Source organism: Botrytis porri, assembly GCF_014898465.1.
Source record: "Botrytis porri strain MUCL 3234 chromosome Unknown BPOR_001, whole genome shotgun sequence".
Taxonomy (NCBI): Eukaryota; Fungi; Ascomycota; class Leotiomycetes; order Helotiales; family Sclerotiniaceae; genus Botrytis; species Botrytis porri.
In genome coordinates, this window is record NW_024066075.1 from 1485339 (window position 1) to 1499742 (window position 14404).

General features: G+C 43.8%; 5 protein-coding genes across 5 annotated transcripts; 3 read left to right on the forward strand and 2 right to left on the reverse strand.

Annotated features, from left to right (window-relative positions):
- Nucleotides 1–204: 204 nt before the first annotated feature.
- Nucleotides 205–855, forward strand: EAF01_000414 (uncharacterized protein; the record flags this gene model as incomplete). Its single annotated transcript, XM_038908664.1, has 3 exons — nucleotides 205–248; nucleotides 308–378; nucleotides 443–855. 3 exons carry the CDS (start codon nucleotides 205–207, stop codon nucleotides 853–855), a joined length of 528 nt encoding a protein of 175 aa, XP_038775570.1.
- Nucleotides 856–1205: 350 nt separating this feature from the next.
- Nucleotides 1206–3122, reverse strand: EAF01_000415 (uncharacterized protein; the record flags this gene model as incomplete). Its single annotated transcript, XM_038908665.1, has 2 exons — nucleotides 1206–2975; nucleotides 3057–3122. The coding sequence occupies 2 exons, from the start codon at nucleotides 3120–3122 to the stop codon at nucleotides 1206–1208; spliced, it is 1836 nt and encodes a 611-aa protein (XP_038775571.1).
- Nucleotides 3123–3319: 197 nt separating this feature from the next.
- EAF01_000416 (uncharacterized protein) lies at nucleotides 3320–7331 on the forward strand. The gene is made up of 2 exons (XM_038908666.1): nucleotides 3320–4279; nucleotides 4335–7331. The coding sequence occupies exons 1-2, from the start codon at nucleotides 4156–4158 to the stop codon at nucleotides 6275–6277; spliced, it is 2067 nt and encodes a 688-aa protein (XP_038775572.1). The 5' UTR covers nucleotides 3320–4155; the 3' UTR covers nucleotides 6278–7331.
- Nucleotides 7332–8542: 1211 nt separating this feature from the next.
- Nucleotides 8543–10084, reverse strand: EAF01_000417 (uncharacterized protein; the record flags this gene model as incomplete). The annotated part of the gene is made up of 5 exons (XM_038908667.1): nucleotides 8543–9024; nucleotides 9097–9164; nucleotides 9233–9628; nucleotides 9784–9869; nucleotides 9932–10084. 5 exons carry the CDS (start codon nucleotides 10082–10084, stop codon nucleotides 8543–8545), a joined length of 1185 nt encoding a protein of 394 aa, XP_038775573.1.
- A 2286-nt stretch (nucleotides 10085–12370) lies between these two features.
- EAF01_000418 (uncharacterized protein) lies at nucleotides 12371–14306 on the forward strand (the record flags this gene model as incomplete). Its single annotated transcript, XM_038908668.1, has 4 exons — nucleotides 12371–13001; nucleotides 13054–13199; nucleotides 13255–13339; nucleotides 13417–14306. 4 exons carry the CDS (start codon nucleotides 12371–12373, stop codon nucleotides 14304–14306), a joined length of 1752 nt encoding a protein of 583 aa, XP_038775574.1.
- Between the last annotated feature and the right edge of the window lie 98 nt (nucleotides 14307–14404).

Genomic DNA, 14404 nt, shown 5'->3' on the forward strand with positions numbered 1-14404 from the left:
GCTGATACTCTCCAATTATTTTTGGTAGGGATGCGTTAAATTCCGATGATATCACGACCTAAGTAAGGTATGTATGGTGTTGCATTGTGATTCGATGCATTTGGAGGGGCAAAGCTTTTGATAAAGCTTTGGAACATCAATAACTTCACAGATTCACCATCTATAAAATACTTTGGTGTCGCAGAGAAGTATTAATCAATAAATATGTCGAACAATACTCCACTGCCGTCGTCTTTCGATGGCGATACGTATGTGCCATTTTTCTAGAAAGCTTTTGTTTACTCATTCATAGCTAATGGCCTGATAGTGATTTCTATGAAGAGAATCGCTGGCAGAAACTAACTCGCCGTCTCAAAGAAGAGCCTCTCATTCCTCTGGGTACATCATCTCTCTTCCTCCCGCTTCCTCTCGATGTTCATATACTAATCAATTCCCCTTCCAGGTTGTATCCTCACCTCCCTCGCTCTCGTCGGCGCAACCCGCTCCATCCGAGCCGGTGACCACAACCGCACTCAACGCATGTTCCGCGCACGTATCTACGCGCAAGGTTTCACCCTATTAGCTATGGTCGCCGGATCTATGTACTGGGATTCCGACCGTAAGAAGCGCAAGGAATTCGAGGGAGTATTGGCGGAACAAAAAGCTAAAGAGAAGAATGAGGCTTGGATTAGAGAATTGGAGGCCAGAGATGAGGAGGAGAAGGAGATGAGGAGGGCGAGAGATGAAAGGAGGAGAAGAGCGGAGGGAAGACCAGCGTCAAAGGCTGTGGTGACGGATGCGCCAGTCGAGGAAGGGGAGAAGACGAAGGGGCGAGTCATGGACCAGATGAACGGTTTGGTATGGGGAAAGAAATGAGGGATCTAGTAATTGCGGACTAAAAGGGATGTATATGGGAAGTATAGCATTGAGGTTTGGTGTTTGGTATGGTTATCGGATATGTATAACTTATGGGTTACGGAAATTTTCAAACTCCATTCATTAATCGATTTCTTTTAGCATGGTCATGGGTTATTAATATGTAGAATTGCAATGTTCTTTCTTGTATCCAAAGTATCTGGAATACAGGCTTATTGTTTGATTTGAATGAAGTTTCCCAATCACGCAAGAACATATCCCTCTAATTGTGTAAATGTCCACGCCGTACATGCTTCAAATATCCCGATCCATTCCTACTCAATGCTTTCCAAAACTCCGAGCTCGACCCATCAATTCATAGAACCACCACTCCTATTCCCTCCAATTAGTCCCGCCATTTCCAACAACGCCCTATCTGCTTCAATATCACCAGTTCCTAGATTAATCTTTCTCCTTGCCTCCGCTTCTCTTTCTTCCCAAGCCCACATCTCCTTTTGTTTTTGAGCTTCAGCATCACCTCCGCAACCCCAGACTTCTAGACTTTCGATTTCAAACCTGTCTTGAAAATCTATACGCCTAGTTTCACTGTTGTGGAATGCTCCTCCTCCAGACGAATAGTTGTGTGTAAAAACACCAAATTCAAAGGAGGAATCTAGATACAATGATACAGCGCCGAGATTCACATGAGTAGATAGTCCGGCCGTCTGTTTCGTTTTGGGATGCGGACATCCAAAGGATAAACATGGATGGGCTGATGGAGGTTTAGAGAATGCCACATAATCCCTATTAATTACCGAAGCGTGAAAGACTTCATGAACAGGTTCGAGCTGGAAAAGTAATGTGTCGGTGTCTCCGAAACACTCTTTGTGAGTTTGTCTCCAAGGTTGTGAGAGATAGACTCCAAAGACGACCCTGGATGATTTACCACTATTAGGATATCTTTTGGGCGATAATGTATCTGCAAAATTCCTTTCCTGTCCACTAGTAGGAGAATCTTCAATTCTGTTCCCGGCGACCAAAAGGATAGTTGGTGCGCGCCAGTTGAATACTCTTGTCTCAAAAGAACCCATAGAGAATCCAGCATCGCCACCGGAATAGAGTAGTCGAAGACGTCGGAAGAGAGAATCCCCTGGAAGGAAGAAGGAAAGTTGCGACAAAACATTGAGATCCAGTATTTCACCTATTTGTGGAAGCAGAGGCTGATCTATTTCAACATCCAATGGTATTGGAGGCGGTGCTTCTGAAGAATCTTTTCGTTTTGTGAAGTCAATGTTCTTGGAGAACAAAAAGTGTTCGAACAGAGCATTGAATCCATTAAATACAAAAGGCAACGAAATGGGTATCACAGTGTTGAATTGATGTATTTTAACGCCAGGGAATTTTTCCACATTTACAAAAGCTGCAAGAATGTTGTCCGCTGTTCTTCGAAGACTTTCTAATTGTGATCTGGCGAGTCTTTCGGTATGGTGAGCTAAACTCTCTTGAATTCCCAATGGCGCTACCAACAAGAGTAGCATAATTAATTTTTTAAGGTTATCAGATGGAATCGTAGCTTGAGCTATAGGCGGATCTCCGTGACGAAATACTTCAATGGCATCTAGCGACTCAAGTGCAGCCAAAGCAAGATCATCATCTTCCTCTTCATCGTCATCATTCACAGCTTCATCGATAGCGAATCCTGCGGCATGTTTTTTGACAGCACTCTCTCCTTCTTCTAGCGGAGATGTTGTGTCCACCTTGTCTTCTTCTTTTTCAATTCCCGCGCGAGATTCCCTTCTATCGTATACCGCCAGACTTCGAAATAGTAGCTTTGTCCGATCCCTATTGCCCTTCTTCAATACCCTCTGATATCTTTCCGTCATAATCACTACTACCATAATCATCTGTTCAAATCCCAAGACTGCCGGCGCATCCTGGCCAAATGGAAACGCACCAAGGTAGGATACCATCTGGAATATAATTGGGGAAGCGCCGAGTATATCCGGAATCTCCAGGAATCGTGCGATGGTGTCTTCTTTAAGATATGCGACTCCATCTTGATGATCTGCGAGACTCTTGAAAACATCCTGGAAGGAGAACAATTCGATGGGGGTAAAGCAACGTTTTGCGAATCTCCGAGCCTTGAATAGCAATTACTATAAGTTCTCCATAGGAAGTGGTTGGAGATTCAAGAGGGGAGCTTCCATGAATCGTAAACTTACCAGTTCATGACTCAGCTGCTGTGTAGTAACATGTTTATCACTGGTACCAGACTGAGATTGTCCCATCTTTACTTCGGGTTTAGATACATCGCATCAATTTGTATGACGAATTTATGTTGAACAATAACAATAAGATGCCCACGAAGAGACAGACGATGACGGAGTGCTTACATAATCTGTGTTCCATTCTATTAGCGGCGAAACGACCTTCATTTCTAACCTACTGGTTATGTTTAAGCGCTCACCGGGAGCTTACCAAGGAGCATTATCATAAAAACATCTACTGAGCTATTTCGATATTCTCCTGGCTCACAGAATAAATCAACTGTCTCACGTTCATCTACTAATTTTTTGAGAATTCCTGTGACAGATGCAATACATGCTGGATAATAAAGTAATGGTCTCAAAATTACGTTGCTCCATCGAGTCTTGGTCATGAAAAGGCGAATCTTGACTAAACTTCTCAAGGGATGGCCTAATTTGGCTATTGCAGATATCCAAGATAGCCAGGTCGATTGATATATTCGCCTCCTAGCATTGTATCGCAGGGGTTCGATTGATACTTGCTATCAATACCAGAACAATTCCTCGTTATGATTACGCGGCCTTTTTGCATATACAATGGCTCTGGCTACGATGACCTCGTGCTTCCCAATAACAATGAGGGGCACGTTCTAACGGACAGGAAACCTACTTTGTTAGATGAAGTGCAATCGAGTTGAGATTTTGGGTACCTGAATTGGCGACAACAATTGTTATGTACATATCGTCGAGGCGGTTTGATTTGATCATTGCTGATTGTTGATTGCTTGATACCGGAAGGTTCTTGATCGCCATCTATCGCAAATATCTTGACCGCACTCCCTTCACTAATACAGCTTGATTCTTCCGAACATTTCGAGTACCAGGCTGATCGCAGTGGCATGGCTGAGTTGTCGGTAACAACGATTGGAATGAGGCGTCTGCAAGGTTTCGGTTGGCATTCCTTGGTGTCCAGCTGAGCTTAAAGTGAGTTTCAACGAAAACCTCAAGTCTAACATGCAATCAGGTTGTTGTCCTATTAATCCTACTGTTGGTACATTGATATCTTCTTGAAAAGATGGCGTTTTATCAGTACACTCCTATAAATTCTCAGGAACTTCAAATTCGAGTGTTACACATCCTCCCAAAGAGTCACACAGATCTGACAACGTCGGATGAGCTTTCCAAGCAACTTGATACAGGTAAGTGGGAAGATTATCACATCAATGCATATCGTAGTAACTGACGTCACCACAGTTTCTTGCACGCTGCACGTAGTCTCTTTGAGAGAAGCCCCAGACTATCATGCTTTGTCTTACTGCTGGGGGGACCCTGATCTTCCTCGAGCACGAATCTTGCTCGATGAGACAGAAGTTGAAGTTACCATCAGTTTGGAACAAGCTTTGAAGACATTTCGGCATGCGACAGAACCGATGGTTCTCTGGGCAGATGCAATATGTATCAACCAGAATGATCCGGAAGAGAAGGCAGAACAGATCAAACTGATGAGAGATATCTACAGTTGTGCCAATATCGTGGATATTTTTCTAGGAGAAGGAACTCCTAGAACTGACGAGGCCATGGACGTGGCTCTGACTATAGGACAAGCTGCGTATGATATAGGGATTTTTTCTGTTACAGTGGATAGCATGAGAGATTGTGAATTTTATGTTCGCGAAGATCAAGAAGGATATGGATTCAATCGTCCGAAAATAGACGATCCGCTTGCTGTTGTGAAACGCTCGCTGTACCAGCTTGCTATTGATATTGGCCTTGACTTCCCATTTCTCGGTTGGCATGAAATAGGGAGTCGAGATTATTGGAACCGGCTTTGGATCATGCAGGAATTTTGCCTTGGCAGAGAGCTTATGATAACATGTGGTCAAAAGACTATGCCATTTCATCCCTGGTTCGAAGCAGCTTGGATTTTCTTTGCCATGCAATCGGCAATGATCCTTCACACATACGGCCTCCAAAGAACAGCTAACGATCCCATCGTATCCCCAATTCTTCAAGAGATTGCAAGATGTCTCAGTACTGCTCCTATAAGTCTGAACCGACTTCTGGGGACTCGAAAACATCATCGCAAAACCGGTGGATCTCCTCTGGTCAAACTGTTAGAAAGAGGCTGTATCCAGGCCTCGAGAGATTTAGTCAGAAAGGCGAGATATCCTCGAGATAGAATCTATGGATTGCTAGGAATGGCTTCCGATGCTCAATCTTTAAACATCCAACCCATATATACCAACATCGATTCGGATGAAGAGACAGTACAGATATTCACATCTGTTTCTCGAATTTTTTTGGAACAGAACAATGGGGATTTATTAGCATGGAATCAACAGCCCAAAACATTGAAAGGCTTTCCTAGTTGGGTTCCGGATTTCTCAAACACACTGCTAGAACCCTCTTGTGAGGCCAAGAAAGCGGCTCTCTTTTCTGCTTCGGGCCAATCAGAACTTTCGCTTTTCTCTGAATTGGAAGATAGTGATCCAAGGATCATTGGACTAAGAGGTGTCAGAGTCGATACTGTTATGGCGATTGGAAGCTTGTTCACTGTCGACAACAGACAAGGTATCATATCTCGTACTACCGACGAATACCTAGCAATTCACGCCAATATCATGCGATACTTTGATGAAATAACACATTTCTGTGAGCAAGCTCAGACTCTAGATGTAAAAGATGCTGCATCCCCGCTATCGCAGGACGAAATGAAATGGTTCGGAGCCAATTGGCGCATTCCCTGCGCAGACCAGACAGACTCCTTCACATTCCGCACTCGCGCTTCTCATACCTCTTTAATGGGCTACAACGATCTTCGACGTAGTATAGAACTCTATTCCGATAATGCGAGAAGTATTACGGATAATCATTTAAGCGAAGAAGAATTTGATGCAAATACTGAGGAACATATAAGGTGTGTTCAGACGGCTGCATATGCTGCGTACAAAAATGCAATGAGTTATCAGCAGAATCGAAGACCGTTTATATCAGAACATGGATATGTAGGTCTTGTGCCTGGACATTCATTGCCCGGGGATGTTATAGTCATTATCTTTGGAACGGTCCAACCTTTTGTGTTAAGGAGTGTTGGAGAAGATAGATGGGAGTTAATTGGAGAAGCTTATGTTCATGTGATTATGGATGGAGAAATCATGAGGGGTGATCTCCAGAAGGAAGACTTTGTGTTGACATGATCGGGAATTGTACCAAGGGGTTCCTTGAATGAGGTCGTTGCTATTTGATATCGTTTATGCGTGCCGCGTTTACAAACCTACGTATAGGATTGTATGATTTCCGACCAAGTTGGAGACTGTTTGTGATGTTTTCATACTGCAAATGAGGAAAAGATCCAGAATGTGAAAGCGGGATCAAAGATAACACAACAAATCAAGAAAACTCACATAGAGGAAAAGATCACCAATATCTCCCTCCTGCCACCCATTTTCTTCCCATCGTTTCACGCTTACTGATACGCTCGTGGTATTCCCGACCAAGATCCAACATCCCATCTTTACACGTTTTGTTAACGCAATCTCGTCCCATTACTCCAGCATCCCACCCTTTCGTTATCCTTCTCAAGATAGGGACTTGCCGTTTCATTGACGATCATAGTTGAAGGATTCATCCAGCAATTGGATGATGCATAGTCACCGCCCTTATGGTGCTGACTCTCCATGCGCACAATGCTTGTTCCAATAACACTCAATAGGGTTGATTAAACTTTGGATACCCCTGAAGGAAGGAATGCCGTCAAAACCTCGCAGAAATAGGTATAGCAAAGTTGGGAAGAGTGTTCACTCGGTAGGCGAGTCCTTCTATATACAGAGCGATGGCCATGGTATACCTACAAGCCACCACCTCCCAGCGCAGGGAACCGGGTTAGAATTGTGCAGATAAGGGGCACACCGTTGTTCGGACCCTACATCGCCACTCTCGACCCGGTACTAATAGATTTCGGGATGCCGGGTCTCACGGGTGAAACGGCCATTAGGGATGTGGATACATGGAACTCAATGGTTTGATATTTTGGGACCCGCTTGAATGGCTCGGGAGTTGGGGGTAGTGCAGGGAGTGGAAATTGAACCGTGATTTTGTCGTTGGGGAGAAGTCGAGGACGATGGATTTGGATGAACGAAGTACAAGTTTGTTCTGGTGAAACAATGTCGGATCCACTCTGAAATTACGGTAAATGGGCTAGGGATGAGGGAGTGAGGTAGTTTTTTTGATCGTAATTAACAGAACTGTTTGCCTGTTCATCTTTTTGATGCAGATGTGTAAATCGAAACCTGACTTCACTCGTCTTCAGGTCTACTCTCATCTCCTTCTCTGAATGATGTGAAAGAAACAGAAGCTTAAGAGTTTGTGTCTCCCACCACCTCTCCCATTGGCGACGCGTCTTCCAGTTGATCACTCATCCCTTACTTTGTGTACAAGCGTATATATGTTTTGAAAGAGCAAGCCATGTCACATACGACCATAGACTGAAGAGAATTGGGCATCCCGTCCGCTCTGCCATACACAAGCTTCAGATCGGTGGATTAGTAGTTGGGTGGGTGACCACCAGCGAATCCCCACTGTTGTATGTTTTCTTTTACCTTTTTGTTCACGCGTAACCATCCTTCCGCAATCACCCACCACACACCAAAATTGGAATCCGCCTCCTTTTGAACTCCAGCATAGGTACGTAGTATTATCTAGACACCACACATATATAGCAAATAGCATTTATCGAAGCAGCCCTGTTTCAATCAAAGAACCCATCCATTCAAAACAACTATTTTAGTTTTTCAATCTACAGCAACTCTTCCCCTAAGAATTCGATAATCGAAACCCCAAATCCATCTTTCATCCTCATATCCAATTAGTACCTCTTCTTTTCCTCTGCCAAGGCCCTCCGTCTCTACTATTTTTTAGTTCCCGAAACTCTCTTTGAGTAGGAATGGGGATTTACGATGACCTGGTCCGTTCATATCACTTTGTTGTGTGAAGATCCTGAGCTGAGCTGAATTGAGCTGGTGTGAATGGAAGCAGTATGCGAACCGTGCTACTACGATTCAATTTTTCAGATTGGGTTTCTTGCGCGAGGAAAATTTGAGAGATGCGATCATTAAGTGTGGTTGTTTGAATGTATGAATGTATGAATGTATGAATGTATGAATGTATGAATGTATGAATGTATATGTGAACGGATAGGTGAATGGATGAATAAACGGATATCAAACAAAATTATTCGATTGCTCGTTTAGGGAATTCTTAGATCGTCCCTTGGTCCATTTACTTATACAAGTATACATCTCTGATAAACCATACAAATACGTAGCCATTAAACGCCACAACATCATTATACAAATCCCCAAGAATGCCAGCCAGTACCGTAGTATATTTCAAGGCCTTTTAATCATCATTACCCATCCATGAAAATCATATTGATCCCAACCCATCCCTCCAATTGACGGATTTTATAAGCCATGCACACTGGAGGCCCTTTCTCCCCCCTTCACATCACTACTTCCTCCACGTACGGTCGCGCCCCGCGGCACCCCCATCTCCTCGTCAACCTCTCCCTCTCTCCCATAACTAACATCAACCTCCACCGTTTCCTTAATCCCGAACCTCCACGCCTCTCTCAATATACTCTCTTCACTTCCGTTGTCCATCCCCGGCGCACTCCTCTGACTATTCACTTGCGTGTTATGACTTGATTTTCCACCCGCTCGACTCCTTTCATTCGCGGAGAACTCATCGCGGCGCAAAGAACTCAATGCATATCCGCCCCCTAGTTTACCTCCGCTTTTCTTGGGATAGGGACCACTTCCTTCGTCTGAAGACTTAGTCTGGCCTCGGAGTCGCTTATAGAGTGGTCGTAGAATGGGAATGCAGGCGCATAAAATGGCGACAAGAAGTTCACTGGAGCCCCAGAGGATAAGTGGGACTGTGTCATCTGTGGATTGGTGTGAATTTCTTTGCTTTGGCATCATGGCAATTTTTTAGCGGAGGATGCTTGAAGACTTACAAGTATAATCAGTTCGGGATGCTAGACCTCCTAGCTCAATAGCTCGAACAATACCACATATTCCCGCACTGAATAAAACTTACATCAGCATCAAGTCCAAAATGTTTTCCACGGTTCCTGATCAAGGAAAACTTACAAAATACCCAATGTGAGGCCGAAGGAAATAGTCAATCTCTCCTTCTTTTTCAGTTGAACAGGCGCCAGAAAATACCATGGAAACAATGCCAGAGTAAAATCCATCATCGCTGTGTAGCTTCCCGAGAAAATTGCATTCGCTGTGAAATTGAAGTTGACAGTGTGAGGGAGTGTTGGATCAAAGACTGCCGCGATGGGCGAACTTTGGAAGAAGTCGAGAAGGGCACAAGAGACACAAACGATAACTGTACTGACGATACAGGTCCAAAGGAAGACCTTATGCCAGGGAACAATGACGAGACGCAAGAGGAAGACGGCGACGGCGGATTTGCTGGTAGCGATGGCAATGATGTTGCATGTTTGACCAGCGATTTCCATCTTGTTCGACATGACGAATCTAGAACGCATGGGGATCAGTTCTTGCCCTCCTAAATAACTAAGTGCGGTATCTGCACTAGGTCTCCATCGAGAAGTGAATGTTGATATTAAAATCAAAACATTCAAACTGAATTGAGCATAGGCTACTCATTTATAAGATTCGAGATAACTCACTGAGCAGCTGTGATATTGACAAAATGGGATCCCAATCCTTGGCTAGCTGCCGCCGTACAGAAAGCAGTATATGCCACGAACAAGATCTATGATAATTGTTTCGTTAGTATTGAGTCCGACAAAATATAGGTTGGCAGTTGGCACTTACAAGACTGGCGACAATAAGCCAATCATCATAACCCGTAGCTTGAACGATATAGTATCTAGTGTACATCCGCAGCCCTACAAAAACGGCTGCAGCGAATGTCTCAATCCACATCACCAAGATAATGATAGGACCCAAAGCTGACAAGTGACCCATTGTGCCAGCGGGCTAGTACGCCCAGACGTAATGTATAACTGCTTTTGGAGATTTTTCACCAGAACTGTAGCGACCGATACTATTGATGTGAATATATGAAGTTTCTCTTGGTATAGATAATTCGTGCAGTGTCGGTATTTGTCAACAAACTTTTGCTAACAGGATACAAAATATTGTGAAGAATGAGGTTTGCATTTGAAATACAGACCTTTCCATTTCTTCCTTCAAGTAATATAAAGATTGAAAAAGTGATTGTCTGCATAGGAAGCAAAAGTCTGGGATCCAGAGGGGATCTTCATGATGAATACAAATTTGGAACTTACTTATCTGCTCAGTGTCTGCACGTTGACCAAAGTTTTAACTAGGGGGCCGAAAATAGGAAGTTTAATTTTATGAATGTTGATGAGCGATACTTCTTGATGGGTTCCTTTTTTGAGGCAACTCGTGCTGCATGTTTTCTTCTTTGCTTGCAAGTAGACACCACGGAGAATTCAACGGGAAAGCTCATCCCCGGTGGCGAATAGTATTACATGAAGTAGAGCTGAGTCGATCCCAAGATGTGAGCCTATCGCGGATCCCCTAAAAATGTTCAACAATGCAACTTCTGTAGTAGTTAATGGGGTTTGGAATAGTTTTCAGTGGAGCCGTGTCAGAATTGGATCAGAGACCGATTCATTATATACTTCGTACGTATGTGAAGTTGAAATGTGGAGACTAATCACTGATCAGAAACCTTTAAATATTAAGGATTGTGACAAACTGCTTACGGCAATTACATTACTTAATGAAGTCGATTACCCTCTAAAGGCTCCGAACGTTCCCACGCATCCGTTGATACTAAGAAGCCTTAGTTAAACCTACGAACAAATAATGAGACCCTATAAGAAAGGCTCATATGGTCTGAATGCAAGTATATTGCGACAATCCAATGACTTATTTCGGCCTAGCATTGCTTTTGGGGTGTTTTCCCTTTAGGAAAAGCTCCAGCTGGACAAATTAACTGCCACATCAAATTCATCAAACCCGAATTCTTGCAAGGCAACACTATTATTTCGAAATTGAATAATAATATAAAAAAATGTTAATTTGAATCAGAGATCTTAGAATAGCTATGTAATGCATACCTCTTGTTATTGCAACTTAACTCACAACGAAGAACATTGATTGTCCAATCCAGTAAAGAGTTTTGAAAATTAAGTGATTGTCAGTTTTTCCGTCCAGCTAGAGAAGAATTGCTTTTTTTTCCAAATACGACCTTGATATCGACTTGGCCGTCAGTCATTATGGCTAAGGTCAAGTATGCAGAGTACTGCACCTTCCAAGGATCCCTTGATAGGTTGCAAGGAAAGTTGCAAGGGCCAGGGTATCCGACCCGCAATTGGTCTACGGAATCTTTTCATCGTCCCGAAAATGAAGCAGTTCCTGACTCTTCATGTTCATTGCACGATTAATGCATGTCGATTCGGCTTACATAGGAAGCAGAATGTCAGAGATATGCATAATTCGAGAGAAGTAAGATGGAGACTTCCAATTCAATATCCACTACAAAATTACGACAAGAAGAAAAGAAAGCTGTCCACTGAATTGGTAAGTTCCCACTCGGTAAACTTGCATCTTCATCCCGCAGAGCGCATAGCTCCACAGACATATGAGAACGGGAATTGGCCCCATATATAATGTAAACAAGCTGTTGCTGGCACTCCATAATGCGTTGAGCTATTGTGGATCGAGGTTTGCTTACTTCAGAACGAGGGGGAGAGTAACGTGAAACTTTTGTAGTGTAGTATCGCCATGCTAGTAGTGCATGCAAATCGCGTGGTTTAAACACTGTTCAACAACTGGTGCTACATAAAATCCTCCTTGTCATCTTCTCGAAATATGGATCAACTTCAAACTCCCGTAGCAATGTCTCCAATTGACGATCTGGCGTCAGCGCCTGTTCTTGGAGACTCTTCTACACGTTTCAGAGAATAACCCCACTACCGCGTGATCGTCTCTATCCATGAATTGAGGGTTGCTCCGCATGTGACCCACTCGAAAGGCAACATTTGGCGGAAGATCATACCTCTTCGATAAGAATTCATTCCGTCTAGTGATTTTTTAGATAGGCTCATAGTAGACAGCAAGCCCGGGAGGTTGAAAGCACTCTTGGGTTTCTCGAAGTATATCTCTCTCTCTTTGGTGGCGTGTCCGATTTTTGCTTCTTCTTGAATTGATCCCCTTGTTCTTCTTCAGGCACATTTCTTCACATCTTAAAAAACATTCTTTCCTCAGAAATCAAAAGAGATGGCGGCCCCTCTTATTACCACCGGCACCCCTCTCGCCATTCGTGTACCAAACGCAGCTACTACACCAGCAGCGAATGATCCTCTCGCCCTGCCACCAGGAACTACTTCAGAGAAGTTCGCAGAGTTCATTTCTCGTGCTGAACAAACAACTGGTGCTGAAAATGTCATCATTATCAAGAAGAAAGAAGAGCTCACAAAGGAGCTCTACACTGACCCTTCCAAAGCGCACGATATGTACCACCTCTTCGACAAAGATTACTTCGTCGTATCTGCCACCGTCGCACCCCGCAACGTCGAAGAAGTCCAAGCAATTGTTAAACTCTGCAACGAGTATGAGATTCCGCTTTGGCCATTCTCAATTGGCAGAAATGTAGGATATGGAGGAGCAGCTCCAAGAGTTCCTGGAAGCATCGGTCTGGATATGGGCAAAAATATGAACAAAGTGCTAGAAGTCAACAGTGAAGGAGCATATGCGCTATTAGAGCCAGGTGTGACATTCTTCAGTCTATATGACTACCTGAAGGAGAAGAAGCTAGACGATCAACTCTGGATTGATACACCGGATTTGGGTGGCGGCTCTGTCGTTGGAAACACCATTGAGCGTGGTGTAGGATATACCCCATACGGAGGTTCGTAATATATTGCATCTGAGAATGGGAGACTTGCTGATGCTCGAAGCAGATCACTTCATGATGCATTGCGGTCTCGAGGTCGTGCTTCCTACCGGAGAGCTCATCAGAACAGGTATGGGTGCTTTGCCCGATCCAACGCAGCCAACAGTTGAGGGCGGAAGTTTGGATCAACAACCAGGAAACAAGTGTTGGCAGGTATGCTTATTCTGAGGGCGCAACTTAGGAGGTTTTCAAGCTCATCATATTCTAGTTGTTTCCTTATGGTTTCGGCCCATACAACGATGGTATCTTTTCGCAGAGCAACCTCGGTATTGTGACAAAGATGGGTATTTGGGGTAAGTAATATGAACGCCTCCATCTTTGCGCCATGACTGTATGCTGACCGCGATAATTCAGCTTATGCCAAATCCAGGGGGTTATCAACCTTATCTCATCACCTTTCCAAAGGATGCCGACTTGCCAAAGATCGTTGACGTCATCCGTCCCCTGCGATTACAGATGGTCATTCAGAACGTTCCTTCAATCCGACATATTTTGCTTGACGCAGGAGTAATGGGAACTAAAAAATCATACTACGATGTTGATCGTCCTCTTAATGAAGAAGAACTAGATGCCATAGCCAAGAAACTCAACCTTGGACGCTGGAACTTCTATGGTGCTTTATACGGCCCCAAACCTGTACGCGATGTCCTCTGGCAAGTCGTTAAGGATGCTTTTGGAACTATTGAAGGTGCCAAATTCTTCCTTCCAGAGGATATCAAGGAGAAGTGTGTTCTTCATATCCGTGCCAAAACGCTACAAGGTATTCCAACGATTGATGAGATTGCCTGGGTAGATTGGCTACCCAATGGTGCTCATCTTTTCTTCTCGCCTATCTCTAAGATCAGTGGTGAAGATGCAAGCAAGCAGTATGCTCTCACCCAAAAGATGACTCTAGAGGCCGGGTTTGATTTCATCGGAACTTTCACCATCGGTATGCGCGAGATGCATCATATCGTATGCTTAGTATTTGACCGTGAAGATGAGGATCAAAAACGACGCGCCCACAAGCTTATCCGTGAGCTCATCCAAGTCTGTGCCGATAATGGATGGGGAGAATATAGAACTCATATCGCCTTGATGGACCAGATTGCAGAAACCTATGGTTGGAACGATAATGCGCAGATGAAGTTGAACGAGAAGATCAAGAACGCTCTTGACCCCAAGGGTATTTTAGCACCCGGAAAGAATGGAGTATGGCCGGCATCATATGATCGTTCAGCCTGGAGATTAGATGCCAATTCCGAAAGAACAAGATCTTGATCGAATCGAAGGAGCAGGTAGACTCATATCTAAACATGTATATTTTACGAAAACGAATAATAATTGAAGACATGTAAATATGCCTGAAACGCTACGCA